The 23,026-nt window shown below is 49.2% G+C and overlaps 1 protein-coding gene across 2 annotated transcripts in view; it reads right to left on the bottom strand.

Moving 5' to 3' along the window:
• Window positions 1-562: 562 nt before the first annotated feature.
• Window positions 563-23,026, bottom strand: part of CRYL1 (crystallin lambda 1) — a 120,686-nt gene continuing 98,222 nt past the window's right edge. For both annotated transcript variants that reach the window (XM_039473303.2, XM_074387942.1), the window contains 3 exons: window positions 8,687-8,792; window positions 1,814-1,920; window positions 563-1,122 (listed from right to left, as the gene is read on the bottom strand). In XM_039473303.2, coding sequence (XP_039329237.1) covers window positions 1,009-1,122; window positions 1,814-1,920; window positions 8,687-8,792 — 327 coding nt within the window. In that variant the 3' untranslated portion in view covers window positions 563-1,008. The remainder of the gene's footprint in view (window positions 1,123-1,813; window positions 1,921-8,686; window positions 8,793-23,026) is intronic.

Below are 23,026 nucleotides of genomic sequence, written 5' to 3'. Positions count from 1 at the left end.
ACAAAGCTCCTGACAAGGGGCACTGCTCCCAACACCTCCACAGCCCTGGCCCCAAGAAAGGCATCTCCCTGCTGGGTGGAGCTGAGCACCAGACGCTGCAAGGCTGGGAGCTGTCGGGGGAGCCCAGTGGTGGCATCTGGCCACCAGAGTCACTGTGGTGTGCCTGGCCTCGGGGGTGGCGGAGCGTGTACTGGTACTCCTGGAGTGTTCTGGAATTAGATCTTGGAAAATACCACATCAAAGGCAATAACGGAATGTTAGATCAAACAGGTACGTTAGCGTAGAACTTTGGTGCCTTTAATTTGCTACAGACATTGGGTGTCCAAGGGCTGGGGGGTGGTCAATGGTGTTTCCCAAACGTCATCTGACATAGAGTCTCAGGGTACTGTGGACCCTACCCTGGAAAGTGCCCACATTGCTGGATTTACGCTGAGTGATGGATGAAGGGCCTGAAACAAAGTATCTGCTTATGACTTATTCGTCAGGGTCACCCTAAAATATGCGGGTCACCAGGATCAAATGCTGTGTTTCTCAGAAAAAGTCAGAAGAAAAAAAGACGTCGTTAAGGCATCAAAAACTTTTATTCAGAATGGACATTAGCAAAATGAAAGCAGGCGCCTCATAAATGCAGGGCCACAGAGTAGTCATTAGAAAATAATTACAAAAATATTTTGTCCAGTATTAACATGAAACTCTAATCACTGGTGGTAAAATATAGTCATATGTAATCACACTGAAAAGGAAAGGTGAAAATCTCCAAGTTATCTGCCCAGGTGGCGGGAAATCCACAGCCCGAGAACCCAAGTGCTACTGTGCCCCAGGCCCAGGGCTATGATCCAAAGTGACAGGCAGACTACTGGCCTGGACCACCACACCCGGCTGCATGCAAGAGAGCCAGCTCAGAATCCCCGTGGGCTGCTCCCTGTGTCACCGTGGGCTGACTAAGAGCTTCCAGTGTCCCCAAATAGGGCCTCCAATGACAGCAGTGGCAGCTGCATGACAAGAAATTCACTGGGGCTGCACCTGACTCTTCAACTTGGCGAGTCTCATGAGGCAGCCGTCCCTCCACTGCCTCCTGGCAGCTAAGTGCTCTGGGTCGTCAGGGACCTTCAAGCACATTCCCTGTGAGAAGGAGAAGAAAAACAAAGAACGATAAAGAGGAAATAATTTACTGGAAGTGTAACTATTGCTCTTGTAAATTACATAGAGACTGCTTTCAAAGACAAAAGCAGCAAACCCTCAATGAACAGCAGCTTTCCAAATCTTGAAAAACCTCAGTCCCCCAGAGACAAGTCACAATGAGCTACCAGTTCAGTGGTCATCCTGCCCTCAAGGTGTCCCGGTGACACGAGGGAAGCAGGAGCAAAGTCAGGAATGAGGAACCACCAAGATTGGGAGCCAAATTTCAGCTACAGGTCAGGCACGGTGGCTCAAGCCTTTAATCCCAGCACTTTGAGAGGCCGAGGCAGGTGGACCACGAGGTTAAGAGATCGAGACCATCCTGGCCAACATGGCAAAACCCTGTCTCTACTAAAAATATAAAAATTAGCCAGGCATGGTGGTGCACGCCTGTAGTCTCACCTACTTGGGAGGCTGAGGCAGGAAAATCGCTTGAACCTGGGAGGTGGAGGCTGTAGTGAGCCAAGATCATGCCACTGCACTCCATTCTGGCAACAAAATGAGACTCTATCTCAAAAATAAAAAATAAAAAATAAAAAAATTCCAGCTACAGATGCAGGCCCACCGGCTGCAGAGGTGAGCGCAGTAAGTGCTTCAGGGGGCTCGCACGCTTCTACATGGTGAGTCTACATACCTGGTTAACCTTCTCAGCCGTGGCCCTGGAAAACTCTGGAATGGGTCCAAACGTCTTTAGGACGCGTTTCATGCCCTCACTGTATCTGTCGCAGTAGCTTAACATACCTGGAATTGCATGAAGACAAGAATCCACAATATCAGAAAAAAAACATTCTTAATTGTACTGAAACTCAGAAATGCGTTCAGAGAGTTTCACCCTGGGGTCAGATAAGCTACGCTCTTTCCTTCCTGTGAAGACAAAACAGAGCTGAGGAATGTCCGTGGGTCTGCTGGCTCCTGGGTGTTCGAATGTCAAAAAGTGCCGGGCCTGGCCGGGCTGGCGTGGTGGCTCACACCTGTAATCCCAGCACTTTGGGAGTCTGAGGTGGGTAGATCACCTGAGTTTGGGAGTTCGGAACCAGCCAAGCCAACATAGTGAAACCCTGTCTCTACCAAAAATACATAAAAATCAGCCAGGTATGTTGGCGGGCACCTGTAATCTCAGCTACTCCGGAGGCTGAGGCAGGAGAATCACTTGAACCCAGGAGGCAGAGGTTGCAGTGAGCCAAGATCTTGCCACTGCACTCCAGCCTGGGATGGAGTAAAACTCCATCTCAAAAAAAAAAAAAAAAAAAAAAAAAAAAAGTGCTGGGCCCCTCAGGCCTGACATGTCACAGACACTCCAGTTGGCCTGCGTGGACACACAGATTTGTTGGCTACTACAGTTAAGTCTTTTTTTTTTTTTTTTTTTTTTTTTTTCTTGAGACGGAGTTTCGCTCTTGTTACCCAGGCTGGAGTGCAATGGCGCGATCTCGGCTCACCGCTACCTCCGCCTCCTGGGTTCAGGCAATTCTCCTGCCTCAGCCTCCTGAGTAGCTGGGATTACAGGCACGCGCCACCATGCCCAGCTGATTTTTTGTATTTTTAGTAGAGACGGGGTTTCACCATGTTGACCAGGATGGTCTCGATCTCTTGACCTGGTGATCCACCCGCCTCGGCCTCCCAAAGTGCTGGGACTACAGGCGTGAGCCACCGCACCCGGCCCTACAGTAAGTCTTAATGTCAACAAAAGTGTCTCCTCCAACCATGGATCTATGAAGTTATTTGTGTACAAGGGTTCAATGCATTTTCCAAGAATTAAAGATGTTAGAGTTCAAGTAAACCCGTCACTTATTTCACTGTTAGGCCCCAGATCTCAGCCCCGTATTGGGTACGGCCGAGGCTGCAGGTACTTGAACCCCGGTGGCAGAGCTCACGCTGGCTTGCGGCTTGCTGGTTGGGGTGGACGGAGCCCGGCGCTCAGCTGCACCAGCCCCCATGCACGCTCCCCGCTGCTCCCCAGCCTCGGGGAGCCATGATTTCTCAGATTCTAAGGAGAGAGCCCTGGGACTTGGGTGAAGAGACGCAGGAAGAGGTTTATTCTGGAGGGAGAGGGCGGGAGCGGCCCGGGCTAGGCTGACTGCGTGACAATGGGGCGCGCCCAGGGACAAGCGCGGGCCAGCCACGCCGGGCACCCGGCCTCAGCCTGCCCCGACCCGCAGACTCACTCTCCCTCGCGTTCCTCCCCTCCCTGCTGCCAGGAGACCCGGGCGGGTGCCGGCCTGTGCTTAGCAAGTCAAGTCAGAAGCCAGGCTCGGAATCCTGGAAGAGGAGGAGGCGTTTCTTGTCCTGGGAACTGTGGCGGACACACGCTGGGCCCACATCTTGCAAGCCCTTAAAGGCTCAGTAGCTGGTCAGTCTGCCTACAAAGGTGACGCCGGGACAAAGGAAGCCGCAAAAAGTGCAGAGCCTGCCCCAGCTCAGCTCCCCTCTACCCACAAAAACTGGGTGATTAACTTACAATATGAACCATCAGTGTTAGATACACTAAAAAGCAAAAAAACAAAAAACAAAAAACAAAAAAACTCAAACTTCATCTTTGAGGTTTAGTTTTGACTGACCTATGCCGATGTGAGGACCCAAATTCACTGGGTGGCAATTTATTTGCTTCAAATAGTTCTCTCTCGGTGTGTTAAAATCGCCCCAAAAATGGTTTTGATGGTAAAAAGTTCAAACGTACCAACTTCTCTGACATTAGCACCTACAATTAACTGGTGGGTACTCTCTTTAGAGAAGAAGGGGCTTCCTCTCATTTCACTCAAGTGGTAATTTGGCAGTGCAGAATTCCGGGAGGCTCCCGAGCTGTCCAGCACTGGCTAGGTGCTGTAGACCGCTTAGCATTTCTGGAGAACAGAAAACAACCTGTACATTTATTTCATTTGGGAAATTATTTGCTTCGCTTTTGCTAGTTGCTTATTTATTACAATGAAGGGAGGCAAACATCTAGACAGAAATACAGTTTATTCCTTCCTTTTGGGGTGGGGGCAGAGATACAAGAATCAAGTTGGAAATATATCACACGAGAAGAAAATGGAAAGAGCTGCTGTGCCCACGTGTGCCCACCTGCAGGCAGGCAGACGCCCTCCCGACACCCCTCAGCAGCCAGTTCCTTCTCCCTCCCCACCACAGCAGCCACAGGCCACGGGTTCCGTTCACACAGCACCTGCTCCCTGGAACACGTCACGTTGTCTGAGCAACTGTTCATCTCCCCCTGTTCTGTGAAACCACTTGAATCTCCTAGGGGCTTTCTAGAACTTTCTTTTTTTTACTGTTTTTGTGAAGTTTGAAAGGGACGTTTATTTCCTCAAAATAGAATAAAATATGCTGGAATTTATGATAGTGCAATTCATCGTTTTCCCCATTTTTATTCAGGAAACCCTTTAAAGTGTCCATTTTACTGATTAAAGAAACTTTTTGTAAGACGCTCGTGGGATGAAGAGCTCCGCTGTCTGTGACGAAGTTCAGGTGCCTGTGCCACGTGCTCACCAGGAGGCAGGTGGGGCCTCCAGGTGCTCGGAGGGCAGGAGTTCACGGTGACTGAGACTCACCACCTGCATCTGCCTGATTATTTACGACCATGTCCCAGTAAACTTATGACTGTGACTGTTATTTGCGACTCCTCCCCTTCCAATTTAGAGAGGTGTAATTTATTTTCAACAATCATTTTGCTTCTGTACACCGTGAGAGGGGAATTCGGTGGAAATTACTCTAAAATACCAATTTCTTTGGAAATAGGAAGAACATAACAAAGCCCACTTCACTTTTTATGCCCCTGGTCTGCCCTCCCCCACTACTTCTATCTAATCCAGCCTCCTCTGTGGTTTTTCTTCTATGCTTCTATGCCCTCTGTCCTTCTGAGTTCTAATTCTTCCAAAAACTCTTGTAGAGTTTGGCTTTTTAAAAGATTCTGAACTGAATTTCTTAACCAATTAGGGTTCTTAAGAGATGCTTATGCAGAAAAAGAAGACAAAGTAGAAAAAAGAATTGATTCTCATGAGATTGGATGTAGCTTAACTTGTTGCTTTCTAACTTGGGGGCCTGGGGCTGTGGGCCTCTGAGGGATAGTGGGTTTGAGTGCCCCAGGTGCACAGGCAGGAATCCTTTCTGTTCCCATGGATGGAGCAGGCACCAGAGGAGGCCTTGACCCCAGCCCGAGGCCACAGCCACTGGGAGGGATTCTGGGAGTCAGCTCCTAGGAGAGCCCTCATTGCCACCCATACCCGAGACATGGGGTTTTCTTTCACACAGCTATGAGCCCATACCTATGTGAATTCACCTGCTTTTTAGAGACAGGGTTTCACGGAACTCATTAAGGAAGATCAAAAATGCCTCAAAGCACAGAGCAACATTATCTCATTCCCCCTCTCAGGATCAAATTCCCACCTGAGCGAGGACTTGCCCAGGGTAGGGGAGGCAGAACTGACCTGGGCCCCTCACTTCACCTCGCCAAGTCCCCGCCCATCAGCTCGCCTGCTTCCACGGGCAAATAATCGCTTCCCATCAATGAACCAAACCTGCCACCCACCAGGTAGGCATCTCAATTTTAAAAAAGGCAGGTGTCTACACAGGAGGGGATATCTGTGAGGCAAAATGGTACATAAACATCCACTTCCCCTGGAGGCAATTTCCACCCTGCCAGATTCTGAGATATCCTTATTTCAAGTGGAACAAAACACAGGAGGAGCCCAAAGAACCCCAGGACAGGACAAAGCGGTTCTTCTCTCTACTGACCTGCAAGTCTAAAGCTCAGCAAAGAAACACACCCAGCGGGAAACTCCAGGTACCTGGCTCCGAGGCTTCTCCACGCCACAGAAAAGAATCCTAATCTGTATTTATTCCTCGCTCATGCACTCGTGAATCTTTTAGGAAAATTTTTTAAAACTAAAAATAAAACAAAACAAAACAAAAAAAACTAGAAAAGTAGTAACTTAAACAAACAAGACAAAATTCTGTTTGAATACAACATGTATTAAGGACTATTAAGTCCTTAATAAATGGACTTTATTTATTTAGGATAAATAGTCCTTCATAAATGTCATAGTCAAACAGAATTTTGTAGCAATCCAGCTAAGAGTTTCCATCTGGTTCAATTCTCACACCACCCTGAGGAGGCAGTTTCTGCTGTCCCCATTTCACAGATGCGGACACTGAGATACACTGAACCTAAGTCACGTGGCTAAGGTTATACTGCCAATAGAGTAAGAAGGTGGCCCGCTAGCTCCACAGGCCAGAACCACCATTCTGAGGGCACATCTGTCAGGGGTGTTGTTTGTAAAAGGAGCCAAAAGACAATGGCGCGGTGGCCTCCTATTTCTCAGGAACTATTTCATTAGATTAGGAATAAATCCTAAAATATTTGCACTCATTCTAGATAACTGTAGCTTTTCAGGCTAATAACTACCCTTAACCTGAGATGCTGGCTTTATGAAAACAGTATCAGAAAAGAAGAAAAACGCTCCCAACTCCAATCTTGATATGTTCGGGGTGACAGGGTGAAGAATGATGAACATTTCCATGGGTTCCCAGCCAGATCTTATAACTCTCCAACTCTGGTCTTTGGAATGCTCTGAAGTTGAAAACTACATCCGTCCACCATTATCATAAAAAGCCAATTAGGGTTTCTTATCATATCTGCTTTGTCTGAAAAATTGTTATGGGCCTCCTTCCTGTCTGCCACGCTGCTAGATCCTTGAGTTTCTGGTTTCAGTGGCTTCTATTTGTTTGAAAGTCAAAGCTGTTCTCAGTTCTGTCCCTATCGATTTCTTATGATACCTCAATTATCTTATTTTTCTCAAGAAAAAGAAAAAAGAAAAAAAAAACCACAGTGGCTATCAGGCAGTGTCTAAATACCTTTCAGATGCTTAAATACGCTCACAAGTTTTGAGGTTCTGGGTGAAAAAAACCATTTGAAATGATCTAAGGCTTTATGTTAATGATACCACAAAACGCTTGTTTCATTGCATGAGGCCATCTTTTTCTATGTTACCTTCCTCTGTTCCGTGGTAATCTTCCCACAAAACTAACACACGAGTGCCACAGGAGATTCCCCTCTTCCCTTCAGCCTCTCTCAGCTTGATTCTGATGAGGACTGAAGCAGGGAACACACGGCCCATCCACTTCAAAAATCATCTGTGCATCTGCTGTGTGCAGGAACGTGTCTAGTGAAGCTGCCTTGAATTATTCATCGGACAGCATATTTCAACAACTAGTGTGAAAACTGACTGAACGATTACCAAAATGTAATACTGACATTATAGAACTGAAGTCAAGCAGACTGAGAGAGGTCAGTAACTCTTGACCTCCCCCGTCACAGCGGGAGTATCCTCTCAACATCTAAACCTCCCACAGGCGGGCAACCAGGTCCCCTGCTCAGCTCACCTACTTAAAGCACGGGCCTTTCCTGGACATCAGCTCTCATTACTAGAGAGTTCTTCCTGCCATGTACTGAGCCCAAACCTGTCTGCCTGCCTGCCATTTCCAGTCTTTCACTCCACTTCCGGGCCCCCCAAAAATACAGACCGAGACACATACAAGAGACTCTGGTCGCCTTTTTCTAGATAAGACCCAGCTTCTCAGTATCCTTTGTTAAATGCAGACCATGGAGATGCATACAATATTTCTTTTCTCTTTCTACACTTTTCCACGTTAGTAATATTATTACTATAGTAATTGTAGAAATTCGTAACAACACTGACAAGCAAAAAGATACTAAAAGTTACTTATAATCTCAGCACCAAGAGATAGCTGGCAATGATAACATCTGGGTTACATCTCTTTCCAGATTTTATACATAGTTTCTAAAATTTACTTTGTTTTAATTTGCTATAGATTTTATTGGTTATCAAATGACATCTTCTTTTTGGATCAATTGAAATCTGGTTGACAGAGTTTCATTCTTGGAAGCTTCTCATCCTTCTCACGTCATCTTTCTTTTGGAGTTACCCGATCACAGATCCTGAGCTCAGACCTACTTCTGCACAAGCCTTCTAGAGGTCTGGTCTGTCCCGCCCTGAGGCCCCCCCCCAGCTCCCAGCCTCTGGAATCCCTCACCGTAGGCTCCCTAGCCTTCTAGAAGAAAACCTTGCTCATATTTGGGCAGAAGATACATCCAGCAGAGTTCCCTGTGGGTTAAGACAGCCCCCTGTATTTTCTTCTTGCCTCTGTAAATAATTTCATCACCTTCCTTAGGAAACTACCACTTTCCCTTCTGCCAGGCTGGGTGACACGCAGTGAAGTCTCCGTGGCATCACACGCCTCTCTCCCTCTGAGCTCTCACCTGAGCCCAGTGCACCACACAGAGCCCTGAGGTGCACGGACTCCGCGTGGATTTACATCTCAGTACACAGCGCTCCGCATCCCTGCCATGTCTGTGAATCACCAGGGCTGGCCGTCATCTCCTATACGTCCTCCTCTCTCTACTCAGTTGTAAGAAAAGGCAACTCATGTGACTGTTTACAAAACCCATGACAACACTAAATAGAATGGAATTCCCATCCTGGCCGCAGACGCATACCTTCCGCGTTGAGATGCATGGTTTCCAGGGGTCCAATGAACGCGTACCGCATGCCCAGCCCTTCTGACATGACGAGGTCCAGGTCGCTAGGAGACACGATTCCTTCCTACATGGAGAAAACGGGTGGCACGTAGATGAGTTCTGTGGAAAGACAATTTCATGACCACCACTTCCGTCCTAACTTCTTCTTTTTTTTTTTTTTTTTTTTTTTTTTTTGAGACGGAGTTTCGCTCTTGTTACCCAGGCTAGAGTGCAATGGCGCTATCTCGGCTCACCGCAACCTCTGCCTCCTGGGTTCAGGCAATTCTCCTGCCTCAGCCTCCTGAGTAGCTGGGATTACAGGCACGCGCCACCATGCCCAGCTAATTTTTTGTATTTTTAGTAGAGACGGGGTTTCACCATGTTGACCAGGATGGTCTCGATCTCTCGACCTCGTGATCCACCCGCCTCAGCCTCCCAAAGTGCTGGGATTACAGGCTTGAGCCACCGTGCCCGGCCCCATCCTAACTTCTTTAGAGCAGAAGCCCAAACTCTTCTCCAAAGCACTATACCAGGTAAGTACTCCTTTATCTAAAATGTGTATGAACAGAAGTGTTATGGATGGCTGATATTTTTCAGATTTGGGGATATTAGCATATGTATAATGAGATATTTTGGGGATGGGACCCGAGTCTAGATATTTATGTTTCATGTACACCTAGCATGAAGGTAATTTTACACAGTATTCTTGATAATTTTGTGCACGAAACAGCTTTTGTACGACATTAATGTTTCATGTACACCTAGCATGAAGGTAATTTTACACAGTATTTTTGATAATTTTGTGCACGAAACAGCTTTTTTACACAAAAACATCAGAAAAGCAAAGGTATCACTATCTAATGTCAGTATGCAAAAAGTTTTGGATTTGGGGGAGTTCTGGATTTTCAGATTAGGGATGCCCAACCTGTGATAGTATTTTGACTGAATTTTGCATGACAAAATTATAATGTTATTATATGTTATAAAAGGCTCAGCATGGTGACTCATGCCTGTAATCCCAGCACTTTCAGAGGTCGATGTGGGCAGATCACCTGAGGTCAGGGGTTTTGGACCAGTCTGGCCAACGTGGTGAAACTCCATTGCTACTAAAAATACAAAAAATTAGCTGGGCATGGTGGTGTATGCCTGTAGTCCCAGCTACTCAGGAGACAGAGGCACGAGAAGTGCTTGAACCCGGGAGGTAGAGGTTGCAGTGAGCTGAGATCTCACCACTTCACTCCAGCCTGGGCATCAGAGTGAGACTGTCTCAAGCAATGTATATATAAACATGTATGCACACACACACGCACACACACACGTGTGTGTGTGCGTGTGTGTGTGTCTAAAAAGAGTTTTTTTGTGAAATGGTCAAACACCAATTCATCTTTTCCATCCCTGCAATCCGCTAGGGTTTGAAATCAATTCTTCTTGACCTCCCCTGCCTGCTCATCTCACCTCACAACCTACACACCGCCTGCAGCTGCAGGGAGCAGGAGAGGCTGAGGGCAAGGGGAGCGTGAGGAGGGGCATAGCAGGAAAAGGGCAGGAAGGATTTTCTGATTGCTGCCTAGGACTCTGGGGGAGTAAGATTTTGAGCCATCAAAAGCCTCGCGAAGGTGCTCTCCAGGCCTCACCTGCCTGCAAGTCCGGCCTTGTTCAGCTTTTAATGAGTTTGTAAAAAGTGATATTATTTGATGAAATGCAGCTTAGAACCATGGGTTTGTTTGCCAAGGTGAGGCCCTAGAATCTTCCGCAGTGTTAATCGCAAAGCAAGAGGCAAGTTGTTATGTGTTGAGGTTAGATGTCTGATGAGCCACCTGTGTTCCTTGGCCGCACGTGGCTTTGGGATGGAGGCAGATGGCTTTTGGGATGGAAGCCCAGATAACGATCTGCAGCTGCTGGCGCTGCACTGCGGTTCCCTCTGTCGAGGATGCCTCCCCCTTGGGCATCTCCACTGTCAGGAGGGCGGACGGAGAGAAGCCGCCACCTTTCCCCCCATGCCTTCACGGCTCAGACGGGCAGCGATCCCACGGAATCTGTCGCCCCAGGTCTCATCTGAGTGCTGTCTTTCACCACAGCGCTGTGGGACAGAGGCAGCGGCCGCTGCAGCCAGGCCGGGGCTGCGGCCTGCGAGGGCCGCTGATCTTGAGCAAGGCAGCCGCGCCCTCCCATCATGTCCTGGGCGGCCCCACCTGTCCTCAGTTGAACCCCGTTTCCCTACCCCGGGGCCCCTCCCTACGCCCACACCCGGCCCCAGCCACGGGCCCCGGCCAGTGGCCTACCGGGCGTCTCCCTCCCCGGGGTTGCGGGCAGAGCCTGTCTTTGCCGCGAGGGCCTTCTCGGACCTGCCGGCTTGCTGGGCAGCAGGGCTCTGCGGTGACCCGGGCACAGCGGCCTGCGGGAAGGCGCCCTCTGACCTGCTGTGGGCCTGGGGCGCCTGGGCCTGGTCTCGAGGCTCCTGGGCCTCCAAGGCAGCCCTATGGGTCCCCCAAGAAGAGAGAAAAGGGGTTCGCAACCTTCGCGGTGCCCCGCAACCGGCTGTGGCAGGCGACACCCAGGTGCCTCGGGTCCACATGCCGGCTTAGACACCGCCCTGCGTCTGCAGAGAGCGCAGGGGACCCGCCAGAGCCACGCCATCCGCGAGGGCGAGGGCCACTCACTGTGACCCGCAGCCCCCTTTTAGAGAGCCATTTTCCATTTCCTTTTGTTTACGCACATGGGACACAAACATATCGAGACTGAACAAGCCACAACCCACCTTCCAGAAGAATTACAAAGCCAACCTCCGGCCTCGCGCACCTGCCTCGGAGCCCGGCCGCCGGTGTTCGCGTTCCTCAGCAGCAGCGCGGGCCGCCCGCACGCTTCTAACCTTCCTGTAAACGGAATCACTGAGCGCGCGTTCCTGCGCAACGGAGATTCACCCGTGTCGCGTGTCCCGCTGCCTGATGCAGAGACATGAGTTTACTCGTTCACCCGGCGGCCATGAGCCTTTGGCTAGTCCGGGGCTCCATTGAGCAGGACAGCCGGGGACACGCGCACAGGGCCCGGGCCAGGGCCGTGGTCCAGAGCATCCGTCTCCCCCTCGCCGCGGCGCCCGGGCCTCCAGCACTGAGTGGAAGAGGTCCAGTCGAGCCTCAGCCTCACCACGCTTGGCATCCTCAAGCTTGCGAAGTTTCACGAATCTGGTAGGGTCTAATGGTATCTCACTGGGTTTCCTGCGAGTTCTAAGTCACCCTACCACGTGGTCACTGGGCCTGCTAAGGAGAGCGAATCAGTCTGTGCAGGTCACTGCAATGCTGAGGAGGGTCCCCTCCGTTCACTCCCAAAAGCGAAGCTGGAAGGGGTCAGGCGCATCACCGGGGTGGAGGCATCTACACAGCCCACGGAAACACTCGGAACCATCAGGAATCCCTGGCAGCAGGTCTAGGGGCAGGCAGGGTTGCTCCCTAAGCTCTCCAGGCTGCTAGAAGGCGTGGGCTGTGGCCCCTCACACCCCCATGGGCTCTGGAATGCTGTGAAAGGCAGCCAAGCAGCCTGCAGACTCTCCCTCACCCTTGGTGTCCAGGCCGACATTCCACGCAGCCCCAGGTTTTCATTTTAGCATTCAAACTGGGAAGGCTGCAAATGTGGAAGCCACCCTACACTTGCGGTGTTATTTGGCTTGGCTCTTTTAGAATCATATTTAGTATTTTTAGAGGCGATTTTTAAAAAATCATTTCTACGACTGCAAAATAGACAAAAGGTGAGCCAGCCCATAGTAGCCCCTTTTTCCTTTGTATCATCTGCGCTAACAGCCCCTGACCAATGCCTGAGAGAGGGTCTCCCCATGATGTGCCCCCACTCTCTCCAACTGGCATGTTCTCAGCTCTGCCTGATTGCATCTAGCGGAGGGCTGTTCGCCTTCCATCAGTCACTATTCACCAGTAGAACAAGTTAGAAAACGGGGAAATATGTTGATGCCTTCCCTTCCTCGCTCTTACTGCGCATGTGAATTTCTGAAATAGATTTCTCAAAGCTTCCGTTTTTACCAAGAAGCTAAGTCTAGAGAAAGAAAATGACCACAAGGCACTGATTGAGAGGATCAACTAGGATTGCATGTCCCCAGGGCAAAACATTTGAGTTTCTCCCTGCTGCCCCTGGTACTGAACTAAAACTTTCCCATTCAGGATGTTTTGAAGCTCAGGTTCCTTGATTCTGCCCCTGAGCTCAATTCTACCCAAAGCCTTGTGACATCTTCGACCTAATATTATCATAACAATCACAGTAAATAAATGCAGCAGCAGGATAGGCAGAAACAGGTGCTTATGTTGAAACGGAGAACTGACAAGAAATTCCTTGGAATAGGCGATGGGCAGCCCAGCTGTGTGGAGACAGGAACCCTACCCCAGTCCAGTGTTTCCAAGGTGCCGTTAACATTGATCAGTTTAACAATCAGTACTTACTCCATTTTACGGTAAAATTCTCAAGTCACACGTACAAAGAAACGATTCTTTAAAAATCATACAAAGGAATGAACAATCAGATCACTGTTAGTTCGAAACCTGGTTTCACAGCCTGAAAATCGTTGGGCAAAGAGATCCAAGGCCGTGGAAGGAATCCCCGTTATTGAAAAACTTCTTGCTCTGCTTCCTTAGTTAAAACCTGAGCCTTTCCCCAGCCGAGGAACACATGGATAGCTGGGGCACATACTTTCCCCCTGATGTGGTGGGAGAAAATGCCCAGGCTGGGAGGAGCCACAAGACTGTCATCCATGAAGTAAAGAGAAAATCCAAGCTAGTTAACACCCAGCTGCTATGACACAAATGTTAAGTAGAATGAAAGGTGTAGGGATGTATCAGCCAGGGTTCTACCAGGCAGAGCCAGTAAGATTCACACACATACACACGTACATCAAGAGATTTATTTCTAGGAATTGGCTCCTGTGACTGTGGGCCTGGCAAGTCAGAAAGCCAGGGACAGGCCATCAGGAGGGCAGGCTGGCAACTCCGGGTAGGGACTACCCCACAGTCTGCAGGCAGAAATTCTCCGTCCTTGGGGAGATCTCACTTCTGCTTCCAGAGCCTTTCAACGGACTGGATTTAGCCCACCCAAACTATGGAGAATAATGTCATTTCCTTGAAGTCAACTAATCTACCAAATACCTTCCCAGTAACATCTAGACTGAGTTTGACGGAATAACTGGACACTCTAGCCTGGCCGAGCTGACCCTCTCAGGGGACAGATTCCCTCGGGGATCTTGGAGCAAGCACTTCTGTTTGTGGGGTGGAGAGAGGAGGAAGCAAGACACATCTAACAATTAACAATAGCAAAGGATTGAGCAGGGCATGGTGACTCTGCCTGTAATCCCAGCACTTTGCGAGGCCGAGGCAGATGGATCACAAGGTGAGGAGTTCAAGACCAGCCTGTCCAAGATGGCGAAACCCCGTCTCTACTAAAATACTTAGCCAGGCATGGTGGCACACGCCTGTAATCCCAGCTACTCAGGAAGCTGAGGCAGGAGAATCGCTTGAATCCAGAAGGCGGAGGTTGCAGTGAGCCGAGATGGTGCCACTGCACTCCCGCCTGGACGACAGAGTGAGACTCCATCTCAAAAAACAAACAAACAAACAAACAAACAAACAAAAAACAGCAAAGGGTTAACAGATGCTGTGGTACTTAACTCTGGTCCTTCAGACAGTCCCAGAAGAAGAGGAAGGCAGGAGGGAACCTTTCACGGTGGAGGCACAGGATGTTTGATGGGTACGTCCTCCGTGGCCATCTCCTCTACTGACCACCAGCTACACAGAATCATCTTGCTCTCTAATCATCCCATTCCCAGATTTAATTTTCTGATTCACGTATTTTTTGCGTACCCTCATTTCCATTTGCTTTTCTCATTTTTCTTCATCCCATGCTTCCTCCTCCACTTCTTTTTCACTAATTCCCGGCTTTTGATCTTCTGTTTTGTTTTGATCTACTTTTCCCCAAAGTTGGTCCTGAATTTCCACATTTTTCTTGTGCAAATACCACCACAACTGTACTGCCACTATCACCACTAGGAACACAGACTTGCTACCCAGGGATTTATTCAAGTCCTTCCCCTCCCCAACCAGAGTGGTTTGGGCACAAGTCCACTGTCAACTGAGAGACGGGAGAAGAATTAAGAGTCAGAAGTCACAAAAGGTTTTACCTTAGGTGAGCGTCAAATAATGAAATGCAACAGTGAGAAGTAGAGTAGAATGTGAAGAAAGCACTGGGTTTGGGTGGCTCACCCCAGGCCAGTGGCCAAGAAGAAAGGATTACAGACAGCAGGTCCACCCCAATCTCTAGTGAAAGCGAGGATGGCACGAAGTCCAGTCTTGGTGACTTCCTCATCTCCACAGATGTTGGAGGATGGACCATAAAAGAGCAATCACCTGTGAAGAAATAACCCGAGCACGAGCCAGGCTACTGAACTATTCCTCTGAGAAGCATCCAGCCCTAGAGTCCTTGCAAATGCTATGGGGAGTAACAGAGTTGGCGATTAAATTTATTATTATGTATTATTTTGAGATGGAGTTTCATTCTTCTTGTCCAGGCTGGAGTGCAATGGCAGGATCTCAGTTCACTGCAACCTCCGCCTCCTGGGTTCAAGCGATTCTCCTGCCTCAGCTTCCAGAGTAGCTGGGATTACAGGCAGGCACCACCACACTCGGTGAATTTTGTATTTTTAGGAGAGACGGGGTTTCACCATGTTGGTCAGTCTGGTCTCAAACTCCCGACCTCAAGTGAGCCACCCACCTTGGCCTCCCAAAGTGCTGGGATTACAGGCGCGAGCCACCATGCCCGGCCTAGGTTAAGCTTAAATTGAGAACTAACGCAATGATTCGTGAGTCTCTCATGAGAACTAGCCGGAATTATGAGTTGATTCCCTCCACTGATACCTACTGTACCCACGGTTATTTTTTTTCTTTTTTTTTTTTATTGCATTTTAGATTCACCAGGGTTGAAATGAAGGAGAGAATGTTTTTGTTTGCTATACTCTTCACCACATGTCGTTTCTCACACATGCAACAGGAAACTGGCTCCATGGCCAGGGGGAAAAAGAAGTGACCTGGCGGTCCCCACCCACGCCACCTTCCTGGGAGAAGGTGAGGCCAAGATGAGACCTTAATTATCAGAAAATAAAAGGCTGGTAATAAAAGGCTGCCCCACAGCTACTCACAGGCTGTGGTCAGGTTTGTGAGCTGCTTGGCTTGCTGCCGGCACTTACAAGTTTTCTTGGAAGCAAGACACAGACATTCCTGTCGAATGACTTGGGCAAATTTTGCTAACACTACAAGGGTCGATTGAACAGCACCACACTGCACCGATGCCAGAGGACACTGAATCACGCCCGTAAAACACCCGTCCCGTCAAGAGCCTTCAGAGAGGACGCGCAGGAGTCAGCGCTCCGGGGAAAGGAGATGAGAAACACCAGTAGGACCACTCTGGCCAGCCTGCTGGGAACAAGCGTGCGTGCACGGTTGCCACAGGAGAGGCGGGTCTCCCCTTTGGGAGGCATCTCAGCTACATCTATCAAGTCATAAAAATGTTACTCTCCCATGGGGTGAGCCCACTCTGGAATTATTCCAGGAAAGACTACAGAAAAAGAGACCATATGTGCAGAGACGGTCACTGAGGCCTAACCTTAAAACAGCCCCCAATAAGGGAAAGACTGTATTAAAAAAAAAAAAAAGACCAGGTAAATGAAATATCATACAGCCATTAAGAATGAATAAAAACTTGAGCAACAGGTTCCTAAGAGAGACTCTACAGGAACACAGAGAAATGAAAGCTATTTGACGTAGGGTAGGGCAAACATAGGTGGTATTTTTTCCCTTTGACTTTTCTTTAAAATAGAGTTTTTCAATAGAAACAAAAAAAAAAATTGGAGGGAAAGAGAGGAAAGACTTTGCCCTAATAAAAGGGATATTCCAGAGTACCTCGGGCCCCAATGCTAATTCTCTGCTGGACTTTTTCTTAGTAAACTGTGTGTCTAATGATGCTTTCAGGGGGAAAAACAACAGTATTACAGTCTGAAAGAAAGGAAAGGCCTTGACTTTTAAGACAAATACAACAGCAAAAAGAATCCATCATTGTGTATGAATGTGAATCCATTCACTTCCGTTCTATGAGGGCAGTGATACCTTAATTGAGGGGTCCTCTGGGAATAGAGTTTACTACAATAAGTTTTGAACCAAAGAGTATAAGCCCTGACTCCAAAAACAGCCATGGAGCACCAGCCCCGTATCTTCCTGCTCTGCACATCCTTACTCAGAGTGGCTTCCTGCCTCGATGGCCCACGGGGCTCTGCCTCTCACCTGCAGCTGGTGGGAAGCACACAGCCTGGCTCCCACAAGGGAGCAGGGATGCAGTCTCATCTCCCACCTCCTGCCTCCCTTCTCTTTGCCTTTTCTCTCGGGGACTCCTCACCCCCATCCTCTACTTCTGGGCACCTTGCCCAGCCTGTTAACTCCCCAACTTCGAAGTAAGGAAGCTGAAATCCATCATTTATATTCACTGCTCACGCAACTATTGGTGATGATTGCTAGAAGGTGTTGCAGTAACAGCATTTTCATTTATGTCTTTGTTTTGCTGTTTTGTTTTGTTTTGGGGGTTAGAATACTAACATAATAGCTTTGCAGCATTTGGGGGATATTTAATGAGTATGTGGTTGATGTTCCTTATTTGCTTGTTAATGGAGACAGAGGTATCTCTAAATTAATAGCTCAGCAATATCTCCCCTTTCAATAGGGTTTTGTTGCTTGCCAATGTGACTACTCAGAAAATGGCGACCCCCAAAATAATAAATAATGCTATAAAAATGGTCTGCTTCTTATGGAAAATCACTGCTCACACCTGTGATCCCAGCACTTGGGGAAGGCCGAGGTGGGCAGGTCATTTGAGGTCAGGAGTTCAAGACCAGCCTGGCCAACATGGAGAAACCCCATCTCTACTAAAAATAAGAAAATTAGCCAAGCACGGTGGCATGCGCCTGTAGTCCCAGCTACTTGGGAGGCTGAGGCAGGAGAATCCCTTGAACCTGGGAGATGGAGATTGCTGTGTACTGAGATCACGCCATTGCACTCCAACCTGGGCGACAGAGTGAAACTCCATTAAAAAAAAAAAAAAAAGAAAAAGTCCGAATTGGCTGATAATTGTCAGCCAGCAAATAAAAGTTTCCAAATAGGGCAGAATTCCGGTTGCTGGGGCAGTTGACGTCATCCCTGTGAACATCTGCACTACTCTAGAGAGAAATCATTACCATCTACAAACGCACTCCCTTACATCTCCAGCCAGGCTGGGGGTGCCCAGCAAGTGTAAGCAAACCCGTGGGAAAGCTGAGCTGGACTTGTCTCTGCACGCGGGGGGCATGCAGCTCCTGACTCTAACATGGAAGAGGAGAAAGCTTTACAAACATGCTTAGATGCCATTTCTCTGCACAAAGCCACCAGCCTTTCTGGAAAAGTCCAGCACTCCTGTTCTCCTTTTGGAAGAGCCCCACGTTCCAACAGTTTGTCCTATGCATCCTAACCCATCTCGAGTGGCATCTAGAGTCTTTCCAACCAGAGAGGGCCAAGCTACTCTGTGAAAAATGCCACTGGAAGGTTGACAGGGATTGCACTCAGTCTGTAGACCACCTTGGGCAGTATGGACACTTTGACAGTATTAATTCTTCCAATCCATGAACACAGAATGTCCTTCCATTGATTCGTGTCTTTAGTTTTTTTCATCAGTGTATTATAGTTGTTATGTACAGATATTTCACTTTCTTGGTTAAATGTATTCCTAAGGATTCCGGGGGTAGCTATTATCAATGGAATTGTTTTCTTGATTTCCTTTTCACATAGTTCCTTGTTAGTGAATAGAAATGCTACCCGCTTTTGTATCTTGATTTTGTATCCCGCAACTTCACTGAATTCATTTATCGGTCCCAACAGAACTTTGTCAGATCAGTTGTCAGCAAACAGAGACAATTTAACTTCATTTCCAATCTGAATGCCTTTTGTGTCTCTTGCCTAATTGCTCTGGCCAGGACTTCCGTGCTCTGTCGGATGGAAGCGGTGAGAGTGGGTGCCGCTGTCTTGTTCCCGATCTTAGAAGAGCCTTCAGCTTTTCGCCATTGGGTATGGCACTTGCTGTGGGTGCGTCTGTACGGCCTTTATTGTGTTGAGGAACCCTTCTATATCTAATGGGATGAGAGTTTTATTATAAAGTGATGCTGAACGTTGTCACATGCTTTTTCTGCATCTGTTGAGATGATCATATGGTTTTGGTCCTGCACTCTGTTAATAGGACATGCCGCATTTACAGCTCTGCCCAGGGTAAACTATCGCTGCCCCTCGGGATGAATTCCACTTGTTTATGGTATTAAATATAGGATCCTTTCAATGTGCTATTGAATCGAGTTTGCTAGTGTTTTGTTGAGATGTTGAAAAGGCCTGACTCTACTCTCAGTTTGAGTGGAGCCTCTCTCAGTGGTCAGGGCTGGACACTGAGCGCTCACTGACTCATGGTGTAGGTTCGTTTTTTCTGTTGTGGAGATGGAGTCTCGCTCTGTTGCCCAAGCTAGAGTGTGGTGGTGCAATCTTGGCCCACTGCAACCTCCACCTCCTAGGATTCTCCTGCCTCCGCCTCTTGAGTAGCTGGGGCTACTAGCAAGGGCCACAGCACCCAGCTGGTTTTTGTATTTTTAGTAGAGCCAGGGTTTCACCACATTGGCCAGGCAAGTCTCAAACTCCTTGGCCAGACTGGTCTCAAACTCTGGACCTCATGATCTGCCTACCTCGACCTCACAAAGTGCTGGGATTACAGGTGTGAGCCACCACAGCTGGTTGGGTGTGGGTTCTGATAGAGTCTAGGGTTCCCCAAAATAATCTTTGAGTGCGTCCCTGTAGGTGAAAAACATCACCTCTTTCATTGCTTCTGGCAAGAAGGCCATTCATACAGAGCTCTCTGCATTTGAAGCCAACAAAAACACAGGTCTCAATTAACTGATTAACTGGGAGGCTGGTCCTAGCAACGGGGGTGATGTATCCGCTCTAACGGCCCTGCAGTCCCAACAGACCTGCCACTGAGTGGCTGGACTGAGAGGCGGCATGTGGCCCCTGTTGGAAAGGAGCTGAGGAAGAGGACAGGCACAGTGGGAGCAGGAGGGTGTTCATAAGCCTCCTGGGTTTGACTAGGAGCTGGGACAGTCAGAGCCAGGGAGCGCTCCAGTAGCCTCGGGTGAGTCCCTGACTCCCACAGACACCCTGGTCACCAAGACTTTGGAAGGCACAGAAGACAGAGGCCAGCGGAGCGAAGGGACAAGCGTCCAGGTGGTGTGAGAGAAGAAAGAAAGGAAAGAAAGGCCCAGCATCCTGGGGTACCCAAGGGATCAGCTCTAAGCGGCACCTGGGGCTTTGGGCAGATGCTGTCAGAGGAGAGAGAGATGAGCAAGCAGGCCACAGAAGGAGACTGGCAGGTAGGAGAAGCAGAGGAAAGACCTCCTGCAGAGCCTGCACAGGCCTGGCCCAGGGCAAAGCCGGCAAAGGGAGAGCACCTCCCTTCCGCGGTGATGAAAGCCTCAGAGCAGCAGGAAGAAAAGGCAGCGCTGAGATACACGGAGCTCTGGAAGCCCCCATCAGTTATTTACTCACATACTTTGCATGTTGTGTCTTAAAAAAAATCTTGAACTCTTAGGGTTCAGTTTTCAGGTAGGTAACATGTAGAACCCCTCCGGCTGAGGCATGGCGGGAAGACCAGACTTGGCTGTTCCCTGGCTCCCCCAGCTTCCCAGTACGCCGGGCCCATCGCGCCACGTGACTTCTTTCCAAGACCAGACAGACGTCGCCAATGTCTGTGTTGCGCCATTTTACTCAAGCCTCGCGTTTTCCCCCAGGACACGTTCCAGGTGCACCGCAGTCTGAAGCAAACCAGAGCGGTTCAGCCCCAATGCGGTTCTCCGGAAAAGCTGCCACCAGGACCCCATCTCCTGTCAGTGGCGGCTCCGCACAGGCTGCTTCTCGTCAAGCTCCGCTGCTTCCAGCCACAAGACTGCTGTTCCTGTCCTTGACCTCAAAGCCTACGCAAGGACGCTGGAGCCCCGTTCCACTTCTCCTTGGAGCCCCCGCTTTGACTGATCCTCTTCCAGAGTCCACATCTGAGTAGCCATCAGTGAGCCCGCCGCGCCCTGTCACAGGGTCTCAGGGCACCTTATCACGTTGACAATGGTGTTAAAACCATTTGGTGAAATGGAAGGGCCTCCCCAGACTGCCAGGAAAGGACAGGCCAAGCAGGCAGCTTGCTGAGATGGCTTCCTGCTCAGAAAACTGGCTACGTGAGAACGCAGCTTCCTGGGTATTCACGCAGACGTGGAGAAGCAGACCCATACAAATGCTGCTTGATAAGAGGAGAGGAGAAATCAAAGGACCTTCGGCCTCCAAGTGAACACAGCACATGTAAGCGAAATGTAAGAGGTAGTTACAGCAGCCAATGGAAACATTTTCGGCCATCGTCCCCCCAAAATATGTTCATGCCCTTGGCTCCCCTTTGTGTAATCTCCCAGTGTGCCGAGGAGCTTGAAATTAATTTACATTCTAATTTCAACATAACAGTTCATAACGCAGCGGGTTACCCGCAAACCCAGGTGACGGCAGGAGACCAGGCCCCAGTACACAGATGCCCCACTGTACAGTCGGCAGGCAGGATATGCCCAAGCACAGGCGTCCAGCTTCTGGGTGTCCCTCCCGAGGGGCCTGCTTCCGCCCACACCGGCCCATGACTCCTAAAAGGAAAACCTAATCTCAGTTTGCATCCCTGCTCGGGAAATCAAACGGTGGAGGCGGGTGGTGGGTGACGGATGCTAAGTATGCAAAGCAGCGTGACGGAGCGGGTGCCCTGGGGCGTTGCTCTCCGGCAGGTCCAGGTGCGACAGGTCTGGCCAGGCGAGCGTTGCATCTGGAAGAGCGACTCTCATTCTCTGTGCATTTACAACCTATTGTTCATTAGTTCTAATATGTTTGTGTGTTTTTAATTAAAAGTGAATTAAGTCTATCTTAAAAAAAAAAAAACAAAAGAAACAAAAAAACAGAGGGTCTCACTATGTTACCCAGGCTGGTCTTGGACCCCTGGGCTCAAGCAATCCCCCTGCCCCAGCCTCCTCGGTAGCTGGAATTATAGACGCATCCCACCTGCCCAGCTACTTTTTTAAAATCAGTGTTCACATCTTTTGGTATAATCAGAGGTATTCGGTGTCTTAAAACTAGGACTGTGAATCACAGCTGTACAGTGACCACATGAGAATCCCCAACTAAGTAGAGGCTGGTGAGGGCCGCATGTGTATCTATTGCGAGCCCACGGTCAGAGAGAGAGTCAGAAACAAGAGACACACACAGAGACACGAACACAGCCAGGCACACGGTATCTGCATACAAATGATAGTCAACAGAAACCTCTGAGTAAGTTTACCACGAAAAGCCTCATCTGCCGATTTTACTCCACGCGCTTCGAGATGCACTTCATCTCGAAGTGCATGAACTAAAGCAATGCCTCCTACCAGTGGGCAGCTGTGTCTGAAAGAAAGCTCAGTGACGAAGTTCTGGATTCTCAGGGCCCCTTCCAGGTACCCCAGACCACATTCGCCCTGACACATCAAGACACCAAGAGCTCACTCTCTGCAGCCCGGGCCCGAAGGACAGCCGTCCAGCGCAGGCATGACATCGTTCAGAAGGACGGGCGGAACCCGAGGTCAGCGATTTCCAAAGCTCATCACCACCAACTCGCACCAGCAGGTTGAGAACCTGCCGAGGGTTGCAGACCCATTCCCAGGCACCTCCACATACCCTGCCCTCATGGGAAGGAATTTACAGGCAGCAAACTCAGCTACTGTCCAGCCAAAAGTCTATTATCACAACACAATGTCCTTCGGTATGCCAATAACTTAAGAATATAGACTTGAAATGGCATCCCGGCCAACGAGATCCTGTCACCCAGGGACCATGTCTCTGGCAGGGGAAGTGAGTGCCAGTGGACTGTGGCCAGACATGTCCATCTGGAATTTTCCAAGACCACAAGGGCGGCTGCGCGCCAAACCTGGAGCCAGCTGGAAGAGAAACTAAACGGAGTGAACGTCAGTGAGACGGCACAATAGACTCGGCTCCTTCATTCCCCTGTATGCAGGTGTCCATTCTACTCCCCGAAGGTCTGAGGGCTTACAGAGCTGCATGGGGACAGAGGGAGAATGGGTGATGACAAGGAAATGCTTTTTCAAAGGCAAGGCGCACTGGAGCATTCCGGATCTCAGATTTTCGGATTAGGGATGCTAAAACAACAAGT

Source organism: Saimiri boliviensis, chromosome 16 (assembly GCF_048565385.1).
Source record: "Saimiri boliviensis isolate mSaiBol1 chromosome 16, mSaiBol1.pri, whole genome shotgun sequence".
NCBI classification, from domain to species: domain Eukaryota; kingdom Metazoa; phylum Chordata; class Mammalia; order Primates; family Cebidae; genus Saimiri; species Saimiri boliviensis.
This window is presented reverse-complemented; position numbering and strand designations above follow the sequence as displayed.